Below are 27,653 nucleotides of genomic sequence, written 5' to 3' on the forward strand. Positions count from 1 at the left end.
TTCATGTTGGAATTTCACTGCTTTCTAGACCCAGCATTGCAGGGCTGGCTGAAGAGACCTCCTCAGTTCATCCCAGACAATCCCAGCACCACCAGCCAAGGCAGTGAGCCACGTTTTTGTCAAGGAAGGGCAATGGAATATTCCAATCTTTGAGCATTAAGAGTTTCCAAAAGGAAAAGGTCAGCAAGGTTTCCCATGTGATGTAAGCCAGGAGCCTCTGGTACAGCCTGCTCTTCCCAGCAGGAATAATGCACTGACTTTTGTAAATACAGCCATGGAACAAATCATTCTTCCCCTACAACACCATGGGAAGAATCCTGAAGGATCCTTGGCTTGAAATGACGTGCAAGTGAAGCTGATAAATGGGGGCAGATCCTCTCTGCCAGGATGGCCTGGAATGCAGGAAGGGATTACAAAACCCTCCGCAGAGAAGGTGCCAGGTAAGAGCTCAGCTCTGCCCTTCTGCAGGAGCAGCCTAATGTCAGCTCTGGGGGGCATCAAGCAGAGCCAGGAGCCCCAGGATGTGAGGGCAGTCACCTCCCCCAGCAGAGGGTAGTGGCAGTGACAGGGATGCACAGCTTGGGATGAGCTGCTCTGGCTTGTGGAAAGAACAACAATCAGAGCCAGGGATGAGGCACTGGCCAGGGATGGCTCTCCCAAACTCCTGTGTTATGCCACATGGTTGACAGAGGGCAAAGGAGCTTTTCCAACCCCAACACAAGAAGATGAATGGTGCTAAGGAGAGGAGCTCAGCAGCAAGGCAGAGACTCTTCTTACCTGTGAGTTGGAGGCACGTCCCAAACCAGTAGGTCCAGCACCAAGGGCAAGGCATCCTGCCCCTGAGGAATGTCCTGAATTCCGACTAAGCAATGTGGGCTGGCCCTTCTTCCCAGTTCTAGGAGTCAAAGCCTTGCAAGGGAAACTGATCTTCAGACCATGTTGGAACCCTAAATTCTGAACACAGACACTTTGTTGCGTTGGTCAGCGACAGACAATGAACACCCCTGGAAGCCAGGCGGTGCCTCAGGCTGAGGATGTGGGCTGAGGCAGGTTGTGACATTAAAAGAAAAGGTGATTTTGAGAACAAAGCTTTCTCAGCTCTCACATGGTCTGCAGAAACAAAAGCAGCGAGGACAAATATGATGCTGAGGTGGGAACGGTCTCGAGTACATGCACTGCTGTGTGTGGTGCCTCACCTGCAGCACACCCTGCTACCCAGGGCCTCTGACCTGCAAGAGGATGCCAGGAGAGCTCCAGAGGGCCAGGGGGAAGAAAGCTCAAGGAAAGAGGTGCCTTTAAGAATAAATTTTTTAGTCTGGGCCCTGATGTCTCCAGAGGGCACATCCAAGGACTGCAGTTCCTGGCTCTTGGTCTGGAATCGGAGCGCAGCGCTCTACCCACAAGCCAGGGGCACTCCAGCTCATTTCCACATTCCCTTCTCCACAGAGACATCATCTACCAGACACTGAGGTTAACACAGTGCACACACAATGCCCTTAACAACAGCTGCTCTCTGACCAGGGGCAGTGAGAGTGGTACCTCTGGAACAAAGGAACACAGAGCGGATGCTTTGGGATTAGGCCTTGTTGTCCCTGACAAGCTGAACTGAACTGGTGCCCAAGATGGATGCCAGCAAGCTGGAGCAAGTTCAAAACAAAGCACGTGGAGCTCGACATGGCAAGTACAGAGAGGAGGGGCTTACGGGTCATCCATGAAGTCGTAGATCTCCCTCATGGCCACTCCTCCCACGTTGACAAAAAACACCAGGCGTAGCAGCACCAGGTAGTGTTCAGGGGGCATCCACAGCACAAACTTCAGGTAAAACGTGTTCAGCTCTGCCAATAAAAACTGGGAGGGGGGGGACATTGGAATTACATTTGGAAAATACCACTGGATGGAGCCTGGAATGCCCCTCTCTCCCTGAATGGCGCCCCCTGTGCAGTTCTCAGCATCTCTGATTGAACCATCAGCACCCACCCAAAACTTGGTTTTTAAACATTTCCTTTACTTTGGAAGAGGCACTAAAAAATCACAACAAAAAGCTGAACAAGCAGTACCCTCAAATTTCAAGCAAGGTTTTGAACTTCAAACCAAGAGGCCAAAGTACCTGCACAAACACTGAGGGCACATCCCAAAAGCACAGCTTTTCCTTTCCCTGCCCTTCGAAATCCAGCTGAGGGAGCCCCACCATAACAAGAGGCAGAGCTGCACATCCTGGGGGGGCTGGGCTGGGTTGTTTTTTCTCAGTTATATAAACTCACCCTCAAAGACAACTTGGGAAAGTTGATTACAAATTAAGAGCAAAATGTTCTCTCCAGCAGCTGCCCTGGCAATGTGCTTAAGGGAGCAGAGACACCAGATTGTCACTTCAAAAGAAGTGATAACAAAGGGCATTAAGCCTTGCTGAAACCCAAGGAGTGAGCCAGAACCTGAAGCTGCTTGGAACCTGTCAGCTGAAGCTGAGATGTGCTAAAAGAAACATAATCCCACAGTTCAGTAAGAATTCACTGGGATCTCTGTTACAGCAGCACCTAAACCCCCCTTTCTTCAGGGTGCAACCAGCAACCTTTAGGGGAAACATCTATTTTATTTATATTATACTCTTTCAGTCCTCCCACAGAGCAGGCCTGATGTGCAATGTGAGCTTGGCCAATGTGTCCTGCAGCAGGAATCAGGTGCTGGGAGTTTGTTCTGGCAAAACACAGAGTTCTGTCCTGTGCCACTGAACCTGGTTCATGCCCAGTGCCCCTGGATCACCACCAGTGTCACGGGGATGGATTTAGTTAAATTTCACAGCTGCTGGGCTGAGATAAATTTGAGTTGCCCAGAGCAGAGTCAAGTGACATCCCATGGATGGCCAAAGTCCCCTGGCTGGCAAAGGGGCAGAAATGGGAAAAGGGAAGGGTAAACTGGGCAGTTTAAATGCCTGTCAGTCATGTGGGCGACAAGTTCAGCTTCACAGGCACTGGTATGAATTTCAGATGCTGCATTCCCAGCATAAAACAATTCCACCCACTCAGGTGCTGTGTGTGCAGTGAAATGTTTAAAAAAAAATTCTAGAAGAACTGAATGATTTAGGCAGATCTGTACCTCAGGAGAGAGCTCAGAGGAGCCAGAGGCCTTGGATACAGCCCCTTCCAGCTGTAATGTGACCTGCAGCTGCATAAAACTGAGGGATTGGAGCTACTTTCACCCACAGCCAGTGCTTTGGGGAGCAGCACCTTGCTGAGAACCCAAAGATCCCAGTTCATAGTGCTCCCAGTGCCAGAACAGTGGGCAGCAAGCAAGGACAGCCCTTTCTGCAGTGCATCTGTCACCTGTCCCAGAGACATGGACACAGCCCCCTGTTCTGCGGGATTGGGAAGGGATCCCTGCTGGCCTCAGCTTCAGGAACATGGCCAGGGCTGCAGCCTGAGTGGCAGGACCTGGAAGAGGGGACAGGAGGGCCAGAGAGGTGTCCTCACCACAAAGATGATGCCACAGACAGCGAGCCACCTGCGCAGGCTGGAGGCTGGCTTCCACTCAAACTTCACCCAGCTGTAGGGGGTGAACTGGAACACAATCCTCTTCATCTTGCCCCTGGAAAAAAGCAAAATAACCACTGCCTGAAGGGAAAGCAGGCAAGAGGCATCTGCCAGAGTTTCCATTTGAGACACCAGTTCAGATATGCAAAATGTCTCAGTTTACTCCATTAAAATCACAACTTAATGAGATTAGCTCTGAGCTTGTTATTTTAATTATCAATTTAAGCTTTAATATACTACACCCACTGTTGTAAGCAGTTCTGCTCTGCTCAGCAAAGACACTACAGAGCACCATGGGTCATTACTGGTACACAACTACAAGGGATTTATTAAATTTTAATTCCCAGTGTCCCAGTTCCTGTGAAGTTCTGGTTACTAGGGAATGCAAAAAGACCAAACAGATCCTTGCTGTGAATGGGAGCATGATGCCAACTTGGATTCCTGCTCTTCCTTAAACCATTTCATCAAATAAGCTCATTTCCCCAGGATGCCCTCAGTCCCAGCCATCAGGCAATGTTTGGGACACACAGGTGGATTTCCAACAATGCCATTCACAAGGTGAATAAAACTCTCCAACAAACCTCCAGTAAGTCACTGGATTCTGGAGCCACCTGGGAATTCTTTAATCCATATTAACCCAAACAGAACAACCAAGCTCTTGAACAGGGGCCCAGCCTTTGTGCTGTGCCTGTGGAGTTCCCTCCTCCCCAACTTACTTGTAGGTTGGAATGTTCCAGAGCCCCTGCCACTTGTAGGTTTTCAAGGAAAGCCAGGACAGGGTCTTCATCCCACAGTAAATTCCTAACCCGTTACATAAGATCACATCCATTATCCACTGGAAGGAGAAACACAGCAATGATGCTGGGGAAGGAACACTAGAGCTTGGCAAAGGGAATCACTACAGCACAGCCCTGCATTCCAAGGAGTGGGACAGAGTGTTAATTCCACAGGTTTTCTGAAGGTTAAATAGCTTGGCTTGATGTCTCTTATAATGCACTGACTTTTGAAAACACAGTCATGGAGCAAATGACTCCAAGCTTGGGTATTCCCCAAAATCTATCTAAACACAAACCCAGAGCTGTGGGCCCTGACTGCAGGGAATTCTGATCGCTCTGGCACCAACTCAGACCTCACAGGAAAATAAAACACAATTTTAAAAGAGTTTCCCTTTAAGCTCACACCAAGTTTTGCCTTTCTCTGAATTTTTCAGACTTTATTGCTTTATTGCTTTTATTTGCTACAGAAGCAAATATTTGAAAATGTTCAGGTACAGCTTTAGATCCTCCCTGTGGTGTGAAACAAACCCAAACAAATATTTAACCATGTCCAAGTGTTTGTAAGACACAAAATGACAGAAACAGTGACAAGGAGGTCACAAACCGAACAGGGAGCAGTCACACATGGGATACAACCCAGCTCTCCTCACTTCCCAGCCCTCCCTGTAAAATCTGAATTCCCAAACAAACTCTGATCCCTGCAGTACATACGTGATCCCACCAGCATTCACTGAAGTTTGGGAGCTGGTGCTCCAGGCTGTACTCCAGGAACTCAAACATGACACTGATGATCATGCACATCCACCAGTCCCGAATCATCAGAGTCTGAAAGGAGAAAAAAGCCTTTTAAACAGCTGCTAAAACACATCTACAGTTGTCTCCAGTATCCAGAAAAGGATCAGAAAACTCAGGACAATTTTATTTTTGTGATACGATGGTCCAAATGCTCACAGGCCTCTCAACTTATCACCATTACCTGCACAAGAGACATGAAAGGCCACTGAAGAAAATCACCTCCACCCCAGCCAAAACCAGCACAGGAATACAGATTATGATAAATTCTGGTAAAATGGGATTCAGCAGGAGGGAAATGAGTTAAATGCATGGAATTACTGGGTGCTCAACCACCACAGGCAGCATCGTTCTTACAGTGCTCAGAAAAGGCTTTTCAGAGCCTTTTATGGGCTCTGAACGACTCCAAAGCCACAATAATTTCTGATGAATGAGGCCCATTCATTCTCAATATTGCCACCCTGGTGCTTTGAGATTTGGGGGAAAAAATCCAAACACAGGCCCATCTCTGTTTATTGAGACAACACACTCAACTTCCAGCTTTTAATAGAGAAATAGGTTCATATTTAACATATTTAAGAGAAAAATATGCTATGGCTCTGAGGAAATCCAGCAGCCAGTCTCCTTCCAGCTGAGCAGCCCAGCTTCTTAATGCAATTCTCTTGGAAAATAAAGGATCCAAGTTTTCCAAATTGAGAATTCAGTTCATTAACAGAACAAGCTGAAGTCCAGGTTTCCCCATGCCCAGCAAATTCACCTCTGGTTTTGAGGTGAGCCACTCACAGAACACATCTGCACTGTTAAATGAAAACACAAACCAACAGTTCCAGCTTGTTTCAGAACAGCCAAGCTCTGTCAGTTTGTTATTAGAACAGCAAACCCAAACAAGGTCTGCAGGGGGCAAAATCTCCTGAGTCAGGCAGCCTGCTTGAGTTAAAAAAGGTAATATTTAGACCAAAGTAATCAGCAAAACATTGTTGAATGTTCTGCCAGAGACAGGCACAGCTGGAATTCCTTCTGCAGTTGCTTGATACCAACTCAAAAGTAACAAGAATTAAACTAGTGCCCATTTAATGGTTTAAAATCCTGATCTCATGCCACTGGGAAAGCAACAGCAGCAACAACATCTTCCTTTGGGAACATCACTGTCACTGCCAGCCCCACACTCCACTTCCAAAGGTCATTCCAACATTTCTGCTGCTACAGGAATTAAGTTTTTTATTGATCTGACCCCAGGATGAATCCCTGTGGAGAAGGAAGGAGCCTGTTGATGTAACAAAGCTCTGGAAATAAATGAGGTGCCCTAACATGGGCAGGAGACAGGAAAAAAAGGGGGAAAAGGCTTTTGACATATTGATATGTATTTTCATGTATTACAAACAGCCTGGTATAAGTGACCAAGGCCTGGCACCACAAAAGCAGCAGCAGTGAGGCTTTGGGAACAAAGGAGCAGAGTTCCTAAGTTGAAATGAGTCATTCTTACCTTCAGGTACCACCCAAAAAAGTGAGCAGGAACAAATCCATCCAGCTTGTCCTGAAAACCAAAAAGAGAGTGAAGGTCACAGCCTTTTTATTTTTTTTTTTTCCAAGAAAAATGCAGCAATAAAAGTCTGTTTTTCCCACACATAAATACTTGCACTCCTTCATCAGGAAGGAATTTAGCAGAGCTCCTTAAATCTTACCAGCCCTGCCAGGCCCTGGACACAGTGCCTTTCCCTCTGCTTTTATCATATCCCAGTTATCCCAGTTTTTGATGCACTGAGGATTTACAGGGCAGACCCAAGGGATTTGGGTGCTCCTCACTCCATACAATCAGGGAGCTGTAAATCACCATCATTCCTTTGCCCTGGAATTTCTGCCAGTGAGAAACCTGATGGCTTTTAGGACTCAGAAAAGCCCTGCACTGGTGTAAGGTGTCCTTGCCCATGGCAGGGGGTGGGGTTACATCATCTTTCCAACCCAAACCATTCTGGGGTTCTGTGGTGCAGCTTTAGAATTTGGTGCCCCAGGTGACTGAGGAGGAGAATCCACAAAGACACCAAGAAATCCACACTCTGAGGGGACAATTTGACACCAAAATTGACTGAGGAGAAGACTCCTCAAGCACACCAAGAAATCCAAACTCTGAGGGGAAAATCTGACACCAAGGAGCTGAGAAAGAAGAGCTGTTGAACCCTGGGCAATCAGGTAATTGGGATCCAGAGAGACACACCCCCATGTGATGGACAGGAAAGGTCAAGAGAAGGGAAATGAAGAGGCTGGAGAGTCACGCACAGGCTGTGCTCTGATTCAGCACTCAGCCAGACCCACAAGTGCACTCTGAAGAGTTCAGTTAAGTGGATTTTTACCCAAAAGCAGCCTCCTGAGTGAGTCTGCTCCTTACCCAGATGTTGTGGAAGGGGTCAGTTGCATTGCCAGGGTCATAGATGAGGCAGTTGCCCCCGTAGTCCCTCTCAGGCAGAGGAACCCCCAGGTGGGGGTCGATGTACTTCATGAACTGCCGCCCGTCCTGCACCGTCTGCAGGGAACACAAACCAGGAACCCTGAGGCACTCACATACAATCAAGAATTACCCCTTTTACAAATTTCTGGAGGAACAATTGCTGAAATAAAGTCCAACCTGACTTGGAGCCTTTAATCCTAAATATTAAGGGAAAAAATGGCTACAGAATTACCTTAAAGATGAAAAATCAGTGATCTTTAACACTTTACCCCAAGCTACTCCTCTGTGCTCCCCATCCCTCCCCAGCTCATCCTTCCCAACACCCATTTCCAGTAAGGTCCCATGCAAACAGCAAAGAGAAATCATCAAAATGACCAAAATGTGAATTCATCTGTTGCTAAATCAGCCCCACATTTGCTGAGCATTTATTTCCCAGTGGAATCACTCACTGTTGTGGTCAAGGCTCGACCCTGCAACATCTGTGACAGGCAGCAAAGCTGGACAAAGCCAGAATTAATTGAGTAATAATACAATTACAGAATAAACTGCTGAACTCTGGGACAAGTTTCAGCCACGAGCAAGCTTGGATTTGCTGTCAGGAAGTTCAGCCACCGGCAGACTCAGCAGAATTTAACCTTATTTAAACCTGGGCAAGGCAATGATGTATTTTTAGTGGAGAGCTGAGCAACAGCAGGGAGCTCCTTAACCACTAAATCTCTGCTGACACCACACGCTGCCACAGGGAAGAAAAGCCATTCCAGGCTTTTCTGGTGGAATTCAGAACTACACCAATAAAAATCACTCAGTCTGACTGCAGCTCCTCAGGAATATCATGCTCAAGGATGGCTGGATATATCAGGGTGGCCAGTCCCACTTTCTTAAGCTCACATGGCTTCTAGAAGCAAAACTTAAAAAAAAAAAAAAGCATTCCTCACCCTTCTTTCACAGAAAACTATTTTTAGAGCTGCCTGATGAGTATATTGTCTCAAAATATTGAATTTTAACTTCTGAGAATTGTACAAGTCAGGGAGAAGTTCTCAGTTTACTAAAGAACAAGATATGGTCAAATGTTTCATTTGGAAGCACCAAGGGCACATCTTTCTATGAAAAGCCTCCTCCTCAGCTCCTGCCACCACACAAAGCTGGGTGTGAAGTTTTGGTTTATTGCAAAACCCCCACACCTACAAAGAACCTGTCACTCCAGGTAAAAGATATTTCCAAAGGTGAAACCAGGTGAATTCCCCCTGAGTCACACATGGCCCAGCAGGGCAGAGCCTGGACTGTGAAACACCAGCTGCTCAACATGAATTCCCTCACCAGCTCATCTAAAACCACTTCAACACAGTGTCCACCCCAGGCTGAGGGTGACTGGAGGTCAGAGCAGGTGAAATATTTTTATATTATCATTTCCCTCAGCCTCACAGTCTCATTAAACAGCCTAATGATTCCATCTCACCAAAACCAGCATCTCCTGTAGTCAGCAGGAAAAGAAAACACTACAAAGGAGTTGATCCCCATGTGGAAGTGGCATTCAGGAGCTGGAGGTGTCAGTCACTTACCTGGAAGAGGATGAAGATGAGGAAGAGCTCATAGACCACGCTGACACACAGCCAAAACCTCCAGTAAGCTGCAGAGAGACACAGGGGATGTCAGCAGCAGCTCTGGAGCAAGCAATAAATTAATTATTCACTAATTTCAGTATCACAGGATCCTGGAATGCTGTGTATTGGGAGGAACTGAAAGCCCATCTCATTCCACCCTGCCATGGGCAGGGACACCTCCCACTGGCCCAGGCTGCTCCACACCCAGCCTGGCCTGGAACATTTCCAGGGATGGGGCAGCCACAGCTTCTCAAGGAACCAATTCCACCTCAAGAGAGGCTCCCACCATGGAATTACAACTCCCAGCTCCCAAGCACAGTACTTCCCACCCTCTCTCCCTCAGGGATACAAACAGAGAGGAGCTTCAAATCCCACACAGTTTGCTGGAACTGCTCAGGCACTGACCTGGATGTGGGAGAAGGGATCCAGTTCCAGAACACTCCAACCCAACAAACTCAGCAGTCAGGAAGGGGAAGGAAAGGAATGTGCCCCCTGCAGTGCTTTCCAGCAGTCCCTGGAGGAGAACCTGACCCTTCCTGAGCTTTCTCCCTGCTCTCAGGTGACCTGGGCTGCACAGACACACCCAGGGCAGGCTGGAGTCATGTTCTGCAGCCCAGCTTTGGCCTGGGGACAAGGTCGTGTCCCCAGGGGCAGAAAGCATTTCAAAACCCCAAAGATAACTCCACTTTTACTTGCAATGACATCAAAACCAAGCAGACCAAAGGTTCAGCAAGGCCTGTCCATCAGAGATGCCATGCAGAGCTCAGCTGATGCTGGGAGCTCTCCCCAGATGTGTATTACAGATGTGCACACACCTGAACCAAAGGGTGCCCAAATTCCAGTGTCTGCACACTCCCAGCTCCCCTGCCAGGCTCAGCCCTGGGTCACAGCCCATCCTGGACAGGGGTTTGTGCCCCAGGGGCTCATCCATGCCCCTGATCCATCCAGACACCTCTGGGCTCTGAACTTTCTGTCTCCTGCCCTGAGCCAGGGTGGGCACAGACCCAGCTCCAGCAGCTCTCCCTACCCAGATCCAGAAATTCCACACAAGGGAATTCAGCAAAACTCACAACACTCTGGGTGGACACTGAAATTCCAAAAATGCCACACAGCACTCTCAGGATGAGAGCTGCCTTTGTGTGTTTCCTGGAATGGAGGTCTCCTTCCTCAGGTCCTTGGGGGAGATGCAGAGGAATCCCAGCAGGATTTGCCAGGAAAACAAGACTCTCTCTGTTAATTCCACGGCAATGTAGGCACTTTGATGTTCAAAGCAGGGCCACGCATAAATTACACAAGAATGAAACAAACAGAGCCTTACAGAGTTATCAGCTCAGAACCCCAAATCAACTCCCCATGGAGATCCTCAGGAGATGTTTTCTCCCAAAACATGTCTTTATCCAGCTCAGCCTCAAGTAGGAAATAAATTATTTAAAAAATAAAAAAGAAAACCACCACAAATCAAAACAACAGAGAAACAATAATAAAAAATGAAACAAAAAATACCAACAAACCCCAAACATTTTTAAAAGCAGCCCCTGACACCATCATTAAAAGAGACCACAACATGGAAGGTGAAACATTTTTGCAGCAATCCTGCTAAATCAATTTCATCAGAATCACCTATTTTACACTTCTGGGAAATAAAAAAGGGAAAATAGAAAAGGCAGGTGTGGCTTGGAGTACAGCAGTTCAGTGCTCTGTGACAGCTTTCACCCATTTGTCTTTCCAAAATGCATCTTAGAAAAAACCAAACAGCAAAAAAAAAAAAAAAATCCTCCATTGTCACAGGATTATTTGGAAGAGAGGAGCCTCTTCCAAACTGTCACCACATTCAAGCCAGCAGCGAAAATTAACCTTTCACCACCACACTTCTCCCACCTTTAAATGTCACTGCCAGATATCAAAAAATGCCTTTTTTTCTAACCCATAAACCTCACACCAGAGATTTTACACTGCTCACAGTCAGCAAAGTGACAGATTGGTCCTGAAAGTGATGTAGCACAGAAAGCAGAGAAATCTAAATCTAAATTCATTCCCCTCTGTACACAGAGCTGTGGCAGTGGCTGAGCAGCCTCAGAAAATAAAAAGATAATTTAAAATGGAGATTTGGCTCTGATTTAGTGCTGTGGCTTCTCCCCAGCTCACAGAGGTCCCCCAGAGGTTCTGAACACACCCAGCACCTGCACCCCAAATGATCTCAAGGCTGTACAAACACTGCTCTCTCTCCTGCTGGGTCAGGCTCAGCTTTAGCTGTAAGGTTGTTTTTGGCACCTCTCCAATGCTCCTTTTCCTTTAATTCACTTCCCATTTTGCCTCCCTCCAATCAGGGCTTTCCTCCTGAGTGAGGAGGTCCCCGCTAATCACTGACACACCTGATAACCCAGTGATTCCTGGGATCAAACATTAAACTGCTGCCTTGCAGGGATCCCAGCAAGCTGAATCCAACCAGCCTTTCCCTATTTCTGCTCAGAGCCTGGCCCACTCTACCTGAGGGGCTAAAAGAGTAAAAAACACAAAAATCTGGGTTGTTTGCCCAAGGAAAACACTTGCCCTGGAGCTGCTCCTTCCAGTCCTGCCCTTGCCTGAACATTCCCACTGTCCCAGCCCTCAATCCCACAGGGTTTACCCCAGACCCTCACAATTGACTCCCTGACCAGCTCATCCTGTCACACAGCCTGTATTAAGTCAAAATAACTCCTAGCAGAGGCTGGGAATATTAAAAGCTGCTTCTCAGGGCATTAATAACTGTCATGGAAAATTTCTTTGGAATGACAGCATGGATGTGTTATCTTGACAGGCAATAAAGCATCCCTGGGTTCCCACAGCAGCAGCTCCAGGAGAGGAGCTGGCAGGGAGAAGGAAGAATATCTCTTATCTGCAAATCCTAAGGAGAGAGGCTACTGATGCTGGCTCTATCCAGGATTAGTTCTACCAGGAAATGCTCCCCAAATTTGGCTGTTCACCCACCAATGAATGAATGGATCCTCAAGCAGAGTTTAAGATCTGTCCCTTGCACTGTACTGCTCCCCTGGGGCTAAAGCAGTGAAGGTTTGGATAGAACCAGTGGAAAATGGGATAAAAGCAGGGCAAGTTGGTAAAGCCTTGTCTGAACAGTCATAGCTACTTATTTCCGTGACAATCCTACATTTCTGAATTACAGGGAGGCCACTGGTGTCTGTCCATGCAGCAAATTATTAAACTGCAGAAAACAGGGGCCTGTGTGGAATCTACAGGGAAATGGCAAAGCTGGATGAGCCCCTGGCTAAAGCTGGGAACGCTGAGAAGGCAACCAAAAAAAGAAATAAAGCCACCAGTCTGGACAGGAGCCACTAAGGTAGTGGCTGGGATCAGTTTCCTTAATGGCCTTAATGAAAAGTAGGTTAATGACACACAGCAGGGAAGGCAGGGACAGCAGAGAAGATGATCCCAAGGGACTGGAGTGACAGAGGAGCTCCTAACACAGCTCCATGCTCTGGAATCAGGAATTTGGGAAGCATCACATTATCACAGAAATCCCCAAAACAACCCTGCAGCTCTGGAGAGGACATTTGAAAGCGGAAAGCTCAGAACAAAGCCAGAATGATATGGGGAAATGTTACATTGGGGGCAAGACTGAAAGCCAAACTTCCCTGCTTTGTTCTAGGGAATAAAACCAGCCCAGACAAACCCTCAAAACCTGGGTGCACCCAAGTGTCACTGGTGTCCCCAAAAGGAGCAAAGGATTTTACAGCAGGAATCACAATTAACTGGAACAGAAGGAAAGACTAAAACCTGCTATTTAATAAGAAAGGCAAATTTAATAAAGCCCCAGGTGTGCAGAGGTGTGCTGAGGGCACTGCTCTTCAACCAGGCCTGCTTTGGCTGGGGGTTGTGGGGTGGCTGCTGGGCTAAATTCCTGGCATAAAACCCAGCTTTATTTGGCTGTAGGAGAGCCCAGTGCTTTCAGGAATATTATTTCAGCCTATATGGATTCCCTTAATTCTTCCTCTTTCAACGATTCACATCTAAAAACAGGCAAGACATCAAAGCCATTTAAATACTTTCATGTTTCACCTGCTATTCCATTACCTGGAAGAAGTTTGTGTCGTGCTTTCAAGACTTCCAGTCTTACAAGAAACCTTTAAAATCATAATCAAGGGGCTCTAATCTCCCATGGAAAATGGACATGGAGCTCAGGAAGTGCTCCTGCACCAGATAAAAGGTCACAAGTGCAGTCCCAGCACAGAGAGGATAAACAGGGGAAGCTCAGGTTTAAGAACCTGGCAGCTCTCACAGAGCTTTTTAGCTACACCAGGAAGATCCACACAGATCTGCAGGCTCCATGGAAGCCCAGCAGGGTGGTTATGGAGGAGCCTCCATGATCAGTGTGCAGTGCTGAGGAACCTGTGATTACTGAAATTACAACTTACCTGCTCTCCAGGCAACACAAACATTTACCTCCTCCCTCCCAGAGCAGGGAGCTGCTCAGGGGGATTTGAGTGAGCCCAGCAAGGTGAATTTACCTGGGTGTGGTCTTGAGAATGGTCCATCTTTAGCTTGTGTCACCCCAAAACACAAGAAAACCAAAATACTGGCGACGATTCCTCTGCAAGGAAAAACAGAGCACTCTGGGTTATTGCCTCATCCTCCTCCTGAGACTGCAAATTATGTTCTCTGATGAAAGAAATGTCTGGCCCTTGCTCTTTAACTGCTCAATGTGTCCCTCTTAAATGGATCCAGGCACCATCCAGAAAAAAACAGCCAAAAAAAAAAAAGGCTGAGGATCACAGCAAGTTGAACACTTCCCTGTGTCTGGGAGCAGCTTTTATTCCCACAAAGACACACAGGATTTAGCAGTGAGACAGTTCTCACTGCTCCACCACATTTCCATGGAATTTAAAAGGGAGCTGTCAGACTTGTCACCACTCCAAAACAGCTTCTCAACCAATTAAAGACAAGCAGGAGCTTTCCACACCACACCAGCACTGCTGCTATTTCAAGAGCTGGAACCATAACAGAGAGTCTAAGGAACATAACAGAGATTTTAAATAAAAATAAATTATCAGACCAGAAGCCCAAATATACCAAAGATCTATGACCCTGGGCATGTTCCTTTAGTTTTAATGGATTAAATGGCATAAAGCAATCCAAAGTTCTCTTTTTACTGCACTTCAACTCCCACTGGATCCTGCTTGCTGTCTCATTTCACTGCTTAAGAGCTGGCTGAAAGGATGGACAACTGGCAAAGAGCTCATTCCATGTTTGCAGAAAATGATGCAACCCCTGACTGCAAATAAAATGGCTCAGTCTGCAGAAATCACAGAAAATACCCAGCAATTTTGCTGCCAGAGAGAAATTGTTACAAACCAGAAGCAACAGGAGACTGTTTGTGCTTTAAAAATGTCAAAAAACCTTTCAAAACAGAAGACTAAAGGATTTACAGAAACTATTTTATAACATCTCTGAGCATAAATGTTTGTGCTTCCTGAAAATAAAAATGGGGTTTAGTTAACAGATGTAACTCAGTAATTTTGCTTGCTTTAAACACTGGGAAGCACACCAGAATCAGGGGCTGAATGGATCTGTGAATAGACAGTTGCATGGGGATTTCCAAAGATCTGGAGGGCAAAACCTCTTTCAGCTGACCTCCAATAATGAGAATATTCTGCATTTTGAGGCCCTGGCTGCATCTGGAAGCTCCAGTCCTGTGTGGTGTGACAAGCCCAGCCATGAACTGAGGGGTTCAGACCACTGCTCTGGCCTTGGGAGGGTTCCAATTCCAAAGCTGGAATTCCAATTTTCAATTCCAAAGCTGGAATTCAAATCCTGCATCCAAATCACCACAGGAGCTCGGCTGTGCTCCTTCCTCTAAACCCCACTCTTGGCCCAAGAGCTGCTGTGCTGAAATATGCTGGGCATCCAGGTACATTCACTTACTTCAAGTTCATCAAAGGAAGTTTGGAAGCAGATCACAAATTTGCATAAATAACCACACCAGCTCCATATTTTATTTTTTTTCCTTAGTGGTAACTAAACTTTCCCTCTTATCCTCATTAATTTACCTTGCAATGCCTCAGCAGCAGCCTGGCTGAGGCAGGAATGCTCCAGCACCTGAGAGGGGCTCTCCTCACCTGGCTGGACACAGCCAATGGATTTTCCTGAGCAGCAAATCAGGAAGGCACAAAACAGCAAAATGTGTCCCCAAAAATCATTTTAGCACTTAACCAAATTAAAAAAAAAAAAAAAAAAAGAAAAAAAAAAAAAAAGGGAGAGGCTGGCAGCAGCTCCATCAGCACAAACAAACTCTTGTTTGTGCTGAGAGTCGATTCAGACACACAGGACAATGAGGAGCTGTGCATGGCCCTTTGTCCTGGGATTCAAGGAGGCAGCTCCCACTCCCTGTGCCCTCCCGGCCGGATCCATGCTGGCACAGCTGGTACAACCCCCTGGGGCACCACAAGCCCTGAAGAGAGCTCTGGCCTCCTGCTGCCTCATTTTCCCTGTGGGTGCTCAGCCAGAGCAGCAGGAGATCAGCATGCAAACCCACACATCCCTGCATGTGTCCCCATGGAAAGCAGGGATTGCCAAGAGCTGTGTAAAAAAAAAAATCATCTCAGGAGAGACATTTCCCAGCTGGAAATTCAATGTACAGCCCTGAAGCACACCGGTGCTTTTAAACCTGAATGTGTTTTTATGGAGGAAAAAAAAAAAGAACTTTTTTTTCCCCCCAAGACATCCTGCTCAGCATTCCAAATATTTGGGAGCTGTGGATTTCTCCTGTGGTATGCAGAGGAGGTGCTCAGTGTTTATCTGGCTGCACTCAGAGCTGGAGCTGAGTCCAGGCTGAAGAGAGGAGAATGTCACAGCTGTCAGTCAGGATGAGCTATCCCATGGCTGGGAGAACAGTGGGAATAAAGCTCTCACAACCAGACAGGTTCACAGTACAACCTCTCCTTGCCTAACAAAGGAAATGTTCTCCTGTTCTTACACGGGGGGCAGTTTGACCACGTGTGTGATCCCAATGAACTCTTACTACATTTACATAGAAAAAGCTCCTGTAACCTTATCTGAAAAAAAAACCAACCTAAACAATCCTCCTTTAGTTGTTTCAGGACAGAAGAATTCCTGTGACAGATGCAAACACCAATCTCAGCCATGGACACCACACCCCGTGAGCTCAGAGGTTCCTGCTCTCACTCAGGTCTTGCCCATCACTTCTGCTGTGAGTGATCCCACAAATCCACCTCTCACCCTGCTCCTGCCAGTGACTGCATGGAGCATTTTATAGGGTGATAAAATCCTGGTTTTATAGGGGAGAAGGTGGGACCATCCCATAACTCCAGTCTGGGAAACACAGAGGCAGCAAATTTGGGCAGTTCACCCCAATTTACTGCTCTGAGCACCTCACAAGGACACCTCAAGCAGGGCATGGAAACAAAGGAGGCTGGAGCCTTTGGAAGTGAGTATTTCAGACACTGCTCCACTGTCAGTGTGCAGCAGGTGGAAATAAAAGCCCGTGACAGCTCCAGACTCTGCTCCCTGGTGACAAACCCCCGCTGGTCATCAGGCACCAAGTGTTCCTGAGGAACACTGGCACACAGGGACAGCCTCGTGCTGGCTGGGGCTGGGACTGCAGCACAACACAGCCCCACACCACGGCTGGCAAAGGTCTCAGGGCAGGATGAGGGATTTTAAATCATGGATGCAAAAACATCTGTGACAATTTGGGCTATGGATACACTGATGCACACTGTGCTCATCTTACCCTGCTCTCAAATACCTCCTTTCATCCAGAGAGACATAAAACATGGAATATTTCATGTCCAAGCCTCAGGATGCTCCTTTTCAAGGATTTTTGTGCCAAGACCTTGCAGAGCTGCAGCAGTGAGCAAAGCCCATTTGCTGCCCCTTTCTTGGCAGGATGCTGTAAATTGATTTTAACACCTGGGCACTGGATAAGCACACAGCAACTCGTGTTTCCTGAGAGAAAGATCCACCTGCTGACTAATCTTCCCTGGGTTTGTTTTGATTAAGGCAGCTGAGGCTCTAAGCTCAATAATAAGATATTCCACTGAGTCACCTTAGCTCTGTATTACTCCCTATGGATGCATCATCACTTCTCTTTCAGCTCTTTCCCTTCCCAATTGTGAGTGGCCATTCCAGGCCACGCCACCCCTCCAGCCTGGCCTCCCTCATTATGCCTGGGAACAAAATGGCATTTATTTGTTCACACAGCAACCTTCCAGAACCTCTCCCAGCTCCTGACACCTTCCAGCTTGTCCCATGTCACCCCCATGTGAAATCCCAGCTCTCAGTGGGGCACAGTGGGAGTTCCATTACCCCCAGGCATTGTGTAACCACCAGAACAACAGCCAAGATTATCTCAGGAAATACCACAATTCCTGCATCTCCAGCACAATGGATGCTATATCCTGAGTCACTTCAGAAATGTACAAAATGAGGGGAAAAAAACCCTTCAATAGCAAGGGGAAAAATTTCATTATATTTAAGAAACCATACTGGTAGAAAACAATTATTTTCTTGCTTCTGGCAATGATGCTTTGCAGCATATCTTTAAAACATATTTAGCTTTTTAAAACACCACTTTCCTAGCTCCTTTTTCTTCCCTGTTGTATTTTAAAAGGGGAGAAATTCGACCACATTGGATCAGTTTAAATTACAGTAGGAATTGACCACACATGTAAGATTCATTCTTATTTCCCCAGAGCTTCCCTGTGGGCTATACATTCTCACAGCAATTTTCAACAACAAACAAAGATTTGTATTGAAATCTTGAACAGAATTTTACAAAGAGCATTTGAGCCAGAAAGATTTAGTCACAGCCCCCAGCATTTTGAAGTGATGGTTATTTTAAGGAAAGGTTATCTTTAAGAAAAAGCTATTTTAAGAAACAGCAACAGAACCCTTGCCAAAGAAACCCAGCCAGGAGGCTTTAGCAAGCTTTTTGTATTTTGCTTTAAATCACACCACAGAGCAGCCACAGGCCTGACAGTGACACTAAACTGATTAGAAACTGAATTCAATGATCAGCATCAGAGGAGCTTACAGACTTATGACTGGTTTCGTAGCTTCCTAAGGGAACAGACACTTCCACAAGGGAGCACAGGGGTCACTGGAGGTCCCTTTTCCAGAACACACCTGGGAATATTCAGATATTTCTGAGATATTCACCTCTTTGTGTTGTAGGCTGTGTCCTGGGGAGTCTCTTCCAGCAGGGTAACGTAGCCCAACGCACACGTGAGGATGAACAGGACTGTCAGGGTATGAGCTCTCCTGAAATTCAGAACAGAGAAAAGTGACATTAAACAGCAGGAAAACTCACATCTCACCCTGCCAGTGCAGCCTCAGGAGGCCAAAACCACGGCCAGCAGTCAGGAATATTGAGGAATTCTCTATTGCAGAGCACAGAGAGCAGAACTTACAGTGGCACTGCATGTGATCAGCAGCAGCTTGGAAAAAACCAGCACCCAGTGCAAACACCCAAATTTAAACAGCTCCAGGTGTCTCCCCAGTTTTGGCAGGTCCACACCTGACAGTGCTGCTCTACTTCACAGCCTACTAATCAAAATTGCAGCTGAGGAAGCAGGCCCTTGACAGCAGCCAAAGGGAATTCACTCCAGACATGGGAATTACACAAGAAAAACTAGTCATTAAAAATAATATTAAAAAAAAAATCTCTAAAGGAGAACAGTTGCTGTTGATGCCACTTCAAGATGTCGGATTTCCAAGGATATTCCTACAGTTTTAGTGCACCCAGCACAAGGGGTTTCTGTGGGAACAGCCATGACAGCAAAGCTGGGTGACTGTTCCACAGCAGTAAAACATCCTCATCCATGGGAGCCCACAGGTTTACGTGGATTTTGGTGAAGCACTCAGGGAGAAATTCTCCTGGCACACATTGCCCAGGGAAGCTGTGGCTGCCCTATCCCTGGAAGTGTCCAAGGCCAGGCTGGACTGGGCTTGGAGCAGCCTGGGACAGTGGAAGGTGTCCCTGCCCTTGGGACTGGATGAACTTCAAGGTCCCTTCCAGCCCAAACCATTCCAGGATTCTGTGATTCTATGGAAGGAGAGTGAGCAGAGCACACCCAGCCAGGTGACACCCACACCCTGCACCCCCTGATCATCACACAGAGAATATTCTTACAATGTCTGCATCTTTTCTTACTTCAAGTTGAAAATTCCCTTCCTAATAAGAAGCCCCTTACTGTTTTCATTGGAAAACTCCTTCCCTGTTTGGGAAGCATGGGAACTCTGTCCAAGTAAGGCCAAAGGACATGCCAAGAGTTTTGGTTTAGAGGATAACATCCCTTAACACAAACTAATAAAAAAACCCCACCTATAAAGAGGAAGCTGAAGGGAGAAGAAAACTTGTAAAAGAAAGTGTCTGTATGTGACATATTTGGCACTATTTCAATTTTCTTTATACATTCTTTTGTAACAGCAGCTCACATCCCATCCCATGTCGTTCCAAGGTTTGTATATTCAGGTTGTGCTGTGCACAATAAACCTTAGAATTTCCAAACCATCCACTGACTTCCCTTGAAACAACCCCACAGCAACCCACCTAAAAGTGCTCTGAAAGTCCAAGAAAGGCTTGGCCTTTCAGAGCAAAAGTGAACCAAAATCCCACCCTACTGCAAAGCCCAAGTTCTGCACAGCATCCCTGCAATCCCACACAGGCAATACCTCATAAGCAGACACAATCCTCTTCTGCCCCTGCCAGAACAGAGTTTGGCATTGAAGGCTCTCCTCCCTCGTGCTCCTGAGGACTCAGACCACCAGCTCCAGCAGAAAACCACCAGGCCCCACCAGTACTTCCAGAATTAGTAAGGAATCCAGGTGCCCAAACCCAGGGAAAAGCCTGGGAGCTGCAAGCTCCTGCTCGGCAGCTGCATCTTCCCAGGTGCCAGGACAGGTGATTCAGCCATCAGAGCTCACGTGGGGCTGCCCTGGATCCTGCAGGAGCTGGAGCACTGAACCCAGCCTCTCCCAGGCCTGCCTCTCCCAGGAGGCAGGACAGCAGCACAGGGCCCACGCTCCAATCACACCCTGCCCCTGCACACCCATCACCTGTGCATGGAATGAATGGATTCTACAACACCAGACAGGTTACATGAAATCCAGACTATTTTAGTATCTCTTGTTTTGCTGTCTGGTTTTGAAACTTATTATTGTGTTGTTTTATTGTTACACAGTTAGACCTATTGTTGTAGAGTTATAGATATTATGTATTATATATAATAGTTATATTGTTAGTTATTTTTGAAGAGGCTATGAAAACAAATCTGGAATCCCACCTTGCTGTTTCACCACCTGAGCGCCCACACCAAGTCAGCTGCTTTTTCAGTGCATTCAGATCCCATAAATTGCCAAAAAGTCAGTTATTACAGCTCCTCCCTGGGACAAACACCTTGAGAACCCCTCTACCAGCAGCACAAGGGTGACTCAGTTGCACTCCTCCCTGTGAGGATCTTGTGGGACAGTGAAGGGTTGGTGCTGGGGAGCCCCATCCATGCATTTCCCATTTATTTTTGGTGCCACAGGCACCAGCCTGAAGCCCAACCAGCTGCCTTGCTTAAGGAGAAACAAGAGGCTGCTCCTCATCTCCAGATGCTGCCAGATTCCCTCCTAGCAGGTTTCCAAGGTAAAGGTGCTTCCAGCACAGCGTGAATTCCAGGAGCTGGGATGAAAGACTCTGGAGATGGGCTTGACTTCTGGGAAGAGCAAGTTGGCAGCCCTGGCAGAGAGCTGAGAGCAGTGACACAGCAATGAGAGGGAGCACAGCATCACACAAATCCACTCCAGAGAGGAGAACAAGCCAGGAAATATGGATGTACACCATGTCTTCTCACAGCCTGAGAGTTCAAAAATAAAATAAAATTCCAGAAAAAGGAGCAGCTCTCCTGAAGGAAGGGCTCGTCTGAGAGATCAGGATGAATTTAACGGCACAAAGGGATTGTTTTCATCTCCACACACACTTTAAAATAACACACCAGGGGAAGGAGAGCTAAGAACAAGCTAGCAAGGTAAGCAAGGCAGGAATTACATGGAAAGGCTTATGTTCTCCTGGCCTGGAGCCTGGGAGGCTGGAAAGAGCTAAGCTGGGAATCTTCCCCTTAGAATTACACACAGGAGCTTGGGCAACACGCCCGAAGCAAAGGGGGTACAAACTGCAGCCAGATCTGGGAGGTTTTACATCAAAAACTCTGCAAAGCAGTGCCTGATGTACCTGAGAACAAAAAAATCTAAGGCCAGGGAGAGAGTTCACAACAAATCCCAAGCTGTTAAAAAGGTGGAATATTAGTGGCTTATTTTTCTGCCTTTCTGCAGCACACATTTGGCTCCTTCGCCACTCAAGCCCTGGGAGATTGAGATGAAATAAATCAGGTTTGTTTTCACACAAGCCCTTGCCCTGCTAATTCAAACACCAAGTGAGAGCAAGTGAAGCTCTCCCACACTGCAGATCACAAAAAAGTGGGTTTTTTCCTAGTTAATAGGATTAAGTTTGATCCCAACTTCTCTTTTTCATGCTAGGTCATTCTTCCATCACACTGAGACGCTGCAGGTCTGTCAAGAAAATGACTACAAGCTCTTTTATTTCCCAGCTGAAGTCTATGACAGAAATGATGCAAGGGAATTGTTTAAACATGTCAGTTTTTGGGAGATTCTGGCAGATCCTTGGGTGAGAAGGAGAGAGTACCACCCAGGAGCAGGCGGCCCATGGCCTCATTCAATCTCCCACAAATTAAAATCAGTTTAAGCAGGGACCACACCCTTGTTATCCACGGCTTGTTTGTCACCAGTGATGCAACAACTCCATTAAACACAATAACAATCACTGGAACACAATGCAAAGAATTTATTTATTAATATTTTGGTCAGTCCTCTTAAGTGGAACAAAATTCCAAAGGAGAGCCAGTCCAGTTTGCCCCTTGGGTCAAAAATGTTGCATTAATTGCAGCTGCTGGTGAAAGGATCTGTCAGCAGACCCAAAAATCTGTCAGCGACTTTTTCATTAGTTAATTCTTTATTCCAAATAATGGCAAATTCATTAAACCATTCTTGAAAGAGATTTTTAAATAGATGTCAAAGCTCTGTACCCTCCATAAACCAACATATCACCTGGAAATCCTAAGATATGGCAAACAGTAAAACAAACCCTTTCCTCCAAAAGCAGCAGAGGGTTGTGTCAAGAACAAGACACAAGAGAACACAACAAAAATTAATACCAATTTAAAACTAATTTAATTTTTATTTGAATTAAAAATTGTAACTAACAGACAAACTGTTGGGGATAGACAGACGGTTTGGAAAACTTCAAGTCAAACCCAACCATACAAATATCCCTGCTGGTTTTGAGCTCTGTGTTATGTTTTAAAATCTGTTTAAACCCTCAGAGTCCATAAAACAGTCCCTATTCTTAGAGCAGTCGCAGATCTTCGGCACATCCCTGAAGTCACCCGAGGCCGATTAAATTTCCGTACAGACGTGTGACACTCCAAAATAGCAACCTGCCTTTTCCTTGCCATCTCCACAAAGGAGCCCAGGACCACAGACCTCCAGAGACCCAGAACCACAGGTCAACAGCAAAGCCTCAGCAAATCTGGGGTTTTCCTTCAGCAAATCTGGGGTTTTCCTTCCACTGAGGAGGAAAGACCAAGTTCCCAAAGTTCCCGAAGTTTCCATCAGTTCCACAGAACTTGCAAGTTCCACAAATGCCCTATTTTGATTATGAAACATTTTTTTACTTAAACCTATGGAAATGTGCATCTTGAAGATAGTTTTGGGCAGTTCCACTGAGACAAGTGACAGGGAATTACAGGGAACATTCTTTGAGCACATTCTTCCCTACTCTCCTTAAAACTTTGGGAATGTGTTTATAAAAAAAAAAAGCAATATAGAGATCTGATATCCAGGGACATTGAACTCTGACAGGCCCTCTCCACAAAGATATTCCTTCTGCATTTCCAGCTTACTTGGAAGAACTATGAAGCCCTTCCTTTGAGGAAAGGGCAATGCCATTCGCATAGCGCAATTCCCAAGGCACAGGCCCTCTCATCCATGACCAGCTGGCAAAGGTGGCTTAGTGGGATTGCACAAGCCTGGATGTCCCTGCTCCCTGCCCAGGGCATTCCCACAGGCTGGAAAAGCATGGCAGGGTGACCCAGGGCTCTGGAGCAATGCTCCTTTTCTCCAGTGCAGTGAATCCTGAGCGGGCAGCGCGGCTCGGAGTGGTGCCATCACAGCAGGGAAAAATCCCAAGCTCAGCTCCCAGCAAACTCCAGGAATGCTGCCTTGGAGAGGGCACAGGGAGCAGCTCCTGCCAACCAACCTGTGGATATTCCATCTCCCTGATCTCCCTTCTGGATAAATCCCCACCTCTTCCTGCAGACCGCCCTTAGCAAATCCCGGTATTTCAGAGATAAGAGCAATCTCCACGAGGAACGGGTAAGGAATGTTTTGGGCTGAGTAGCAATCCCTTCTTTCCAACACCAGCTGGTTTGCCCACACATATCCTCACTTCCCAGGCCATCTGGGAAGAGTCACAACACTGAGAACAGCGAGAGGAACATGCCAGCAGGGACTGCCTCTTCCTTAGCTGCAAATTCCACGCTCTTTGCACAAGAAGGTGGAAATAATTCCTACAAACACTATGCCATTAGCCCATAGACACACTGCCATTCCCTCTTTTTTAGTTCTTTTCTTATTAATTTTAACATCCTGAGCTCCACAGATCTCTGCTGCCACACCATGACCTCGGAAATTTATATCACATCCATGTGCTGGCAACGTGAGATTATTAGCGTGAGAGATAAAACACATTAATAATCAAAAAGTGACATTAAAGCTAATGAAATCCAAATTAAAGTAAGGCTTTGAAAAAGCAATTAACCCACTGAGTCAAAATGTGGTGGCAAAAGTGCATCTGGCACCTCCCAACACCCTCAAATCAAGACTGAATGGACATTTTCCTGGGAAATCTTCTTTGGCTAAAGACAAGCTATGAAATATCTGCAGAAATCTTAGGAGAACATCACCCACAATATCCAACTGAATGACCCCAGAACAAGCAGGGCTTTGTGTGAAAGCTGCTGCTGAAGGCACACAGACAAGAACAATCCAAGGTGATGGAAAAAACAGGGAACATGTTCCAGTGGCTTGCCAGAAAAGCTTGGCATTCCCAGCTCCCCCACTAGGAAATCAGTTCAGGGATAAATGATACAGAAACCACGGATGTGCCTCAGAAAGCTTCCTCCTGTTCCCTTCCCTTGGTATTTCCTAATGGCAAAGGGAGCTGCCAGGTTATGCTGACTGAGCAGGTTCCCACAAGGGAGTGTTTTCCAAGTCATTTATATGGAATAAGACCAGGGATTTCAGCACACAAGTGGTTTTTCAAAGTTCCAAGCAGATTTTAAAGAGCAGGAAGCCAGCTAGGAAGCTCCACCTTTCCCAAGGACCACATTTGCAGCAGGAAAATCACCTCTGCAAATTAAACTACTCCTGGAATGATTTCTGTGTTCACAGATCCCAAATAATCTCATTTTCCCAAAAAGAGTGAGCCACAAGAGCAACCTTATCCCTAACTCCTGAACTCCGAAGAGAACATGAATTCCACGTTTTCCCAAAGTCAGGGGGCAGCCACTCTTAAAAATCTCCCTTTCCTGTGGCCACCTCCACAGCATGAGAGGAGTCCCAAGGGTCACAGGAAGAAAATCATTCCCCTGGATCATCTTTATTCTTGGACACGGTAGGAACTGAGTCATTGCCAAAGGATACTCTAGCACATACAGGGCAAAAGTTACACGAGGAAAAACCTTGGGACTTTTCCAGATGTTTGAACTCCCGGTTGCCAGCACAAGCTACTAGGGAAAAGAAAACTGGGTAAATAGGGAAGTTAAGAAAGACATTTGTCGACCTGACACAGGGACGCTCCTCAGAGAACAAGGCACACATCCAGACTTCCAAAGGAACAATCCACATGGCCACACTAACTAAATGCATTACAGCATTTATTCTGGGGTGACAGTCCTGTCACCACCACCAAAAGCTGACACGAGGAGGGATTCTACAGCAAAACCAGGTATTTCAAGGCTTCACAAAACAGCTGGCAGGAGCCCACCTGAAGGAGGGAGTAAGGAAAGGACGGCTTTACCCATTTTCCATTTAAAGGTCGGCACCGGGATCCCGCGATTTGCTCAGCCTACACGTCCTTGTGTCCCCGAGACCACAGTGTCCCCGCAGGGACCCAGCAGCATCCCAGTGTCCCTCTGCAGCTTGCACTGGCAGGAATGTCACCTCCTTCAGCGGGATCAACACCCTCGGCTGCGCTGCTGCCCAGATTGGCAGGGTGAGAGCCAAGGGCCCTCCCCTCCCACTCCTCCATGCCGGGCTCCAGCCAAATCCCAGCGCCCTCGGCTCGGATTCCAAACGTTCAGTGCCGGCTGGGCTTTCTCCATGGAAAGGGACGCGTGCTTAACACACGGAAAATCACCTCTGCCTACACACACACAGCGTGCTGCTGAGGGGATTTATGGAACACCTCCAGCAAGACTGGGATTTAGGAGCACTTTTCCAGGTACAAACACACCTCTTCTGCAAGGACTGAATTTAACAAAAAGCTAATTTTCTCTGCTGGCCCAACACCAGCAGTTGTGAGTTTCTGCACCCGTTTTATGGACTGAGACACACAAAAACACACAATGCCTGCCCAGCAGGAGTGGGGCAGGACAACTTGAGCTTTCTGCCAGGATCACTGGAAGGAAAAGAGAAAAAGCCCCTTCCAAGAATAAGAGAGGAGAGGAGAGGAGAGGAGAGGAGAGGAGAGGAGAGGAGAGGAGAGGAGAGGAGAGGAGAGGAGAGGAGAGGAGAGGAGAGGAGAGGAGAGGAGAGGAGAGGAGAGGAGGAGGCAGAGTCCATGTAAACCATGCTGATAACTGGAATCAGGCAGGAACGCATGCCCGAAAACAGACGGCTCTCAAGGTACAGGAAAACACCTCCAAAGCACCACCAAGCAGGACAAGCCATCGGGCTCAGCCCTAACGGTCCTGCTCCTGGAAAAGTGGGGACCAGGACCGGGAAAAGAGGTGCCACTGCCAAAAGCCAGCCCTGAATTCCCGTTAAATTGCCAGGAAACAATTAGCCGTAGGGCCACACCAGGGAAGCACTTACAGCCGATTGCAGCACCGGTATCGGAGGCAGAAGAGGCACGTAAACAGCAGATAACGGGGAGCAGATAACTCGGGTATCCCATGCCTTGGGGCCCTCTGCATATCCCACTCCTTAGGGGCCCTCACACCCCAGTCCCCAGCCCCTCCACATCCCATTCCTTAGGGACCCTCACATCCCACTCCCCAGCCCCTTTACATCCCATTCCTTACGGACCCCTACATCCCATTCCCCAACCCCTCCATATCCCATTCCTTAGGGACACCCACATCCCATTCGTCAACTCCCCCAGATCACATTCCTGAGAGACCCCCATATCCCATTCCCCAGCCCCTCCATATCCCATTCCTGAGGGCCCCCCCGGCCCCCCCGTCCCATGCCCGGCGCCTCTCACCAGAAGAACGTGTTGGTGCCGTCGTCGTACACCTCGGACTCGGTGCTGCGGCGGAGTCCGGCACCGTCCCGCTCGGCCCCGGGGGCGCCGCCGTTGGGCTGCGCGGGGGGCGGCGGCTGCTGCTCCTCCAGCGCGGCCTTGCCCACGTTGCCGCCGTGCGCCCGCCGCTCGCCGCGCCTCATGGCGGCGGGGGCCCGGGCAGCACGGGCGGGGGCACCGGGGGTGCTGTGGGGACGCCCCGGGGGACGCGGGCCGGGGCCGGGGCCGGGGCCGCGGCGGGAGGGGCGGGGCGGGCGGGGCCGCGCGGCGGGAGGCGTGACGCGGCGTGCGCGCGACCCCGCGCCGGCGCGTGCGCGGCGCCCGGGGAGGGCGGGGCCGGGCCGGGCCGGGCGTCGTTTCTCACCCTCCCGTTGCCGTGGCAACCGCGCGGCCTCCCGACCCCCCCCGCGCGACCGCCAGGCGGCGCCATGAGGCGGAGCCGCCGCCCCTCATGCAGGGAGCCCGGGCCCCTCAGGGAGCCGGAGAGCGGTAATTAAACAAAATGTTTAAACAAAATGTCTGCGTTCCGCGCAGAGCCCTTAACAAAACCCCAGAATAAAAGTGGTAAAAACAAGTGCCCTTTGCCAGGCTGCCGTGCGGCCCTCGAGTGTCCCACGCTGGGTACCCCATGCCTGATGCCGTGGCTGTCCCGATTCCCGTCTTTGGGCAATGAAATGTTTAATATCTGTTAAATATGTGTGTTTTGCTGGCGAAATAAAATTGTGCTTGGCGAAAATTTTTGTTCCCACACGAAGGGTCCGGCCAGGGCTGGGGGTGCTTGCAGGGTGCCCCCTGTGCCCTTGAATTTGAAGAATTCCAAAATCCCTCAGCCCTTCCCAAATTACCTCGGTCAGGCTCCTCATCCGGAACGTGCCACGCTAATCCCGGACGGCGGGCACGGAGCTCCGGCTTTCTGGA

General features: G+C 47.9%; 1 protein-coding gene across 1 annotated transcript in view; it reads right to left on the bottom strand.

The window, feature by feature from the left end:
• Positions 1-26,944, bottom strand: part of PTDSS2 (phosphatidylserine synthase 2) — a 29,933-nt gene extending 2,989 nt beyond the window's left edge. The window contains exons 1-10 of the mRNA XM_058807028.1: positions 26,697-26,944; positions 18,308-18,409; positions 13,639-13,721; positions 9,095-9,162; positions 7,476-7,610; positions 6,576-6,626; positions 5,012-5,125; positions 4,241-4,359; positions 3,465-3,579; positions 1,703-1,848 (exon numbers count right to left, since the gene is read on the bottom strand). Of these exons, the coding sequence (XP_058663011.1) occupies positions 1,703-1,848; positions 3,465-3,579; positions 4,241-4,359; positions 5,012-5,125; positions 6,576-6,626; positions 7,476-7,610; positions 9,095-9,162; positions 13,639-13,721; positions 18,308-18,409; positions 26,697-26,878 (1,115 nt within the window). The 5' untranslated portion in view covers positions 26,879-26,944. The remainder of the gene's footprint in view (positions 1-1,702; positions 1,849-3,464; positions 3,580-4,240; positions 4,360-5,011; positions 5,126-6,575; positions 6,627-7,475; positions 7,611-9,094; positions 9,163-13,638; positions 13,722-18,307; positions 18,410-26,696) is intronic.
• Positions 26,945-27,653: the final 709 nt, after the last annotated feature.

Source organism: Ammospiza caudacuta, chromosome 6 (assembly GCF_027887145.1).
Source record: "Ammospiza caudacuta isolate bAmmCau1 chromosome 6, bAmmCau1.pri, whole genome shotgun sequence".
In the NCBI taxonomy this organism is placed as follows: domain Eukaryota; kingdom Metazoa; phylum Chordata; class Aves; order Passeriformes; family Passerellidae; genus Ammospiza; species Ammospiza caudacuta.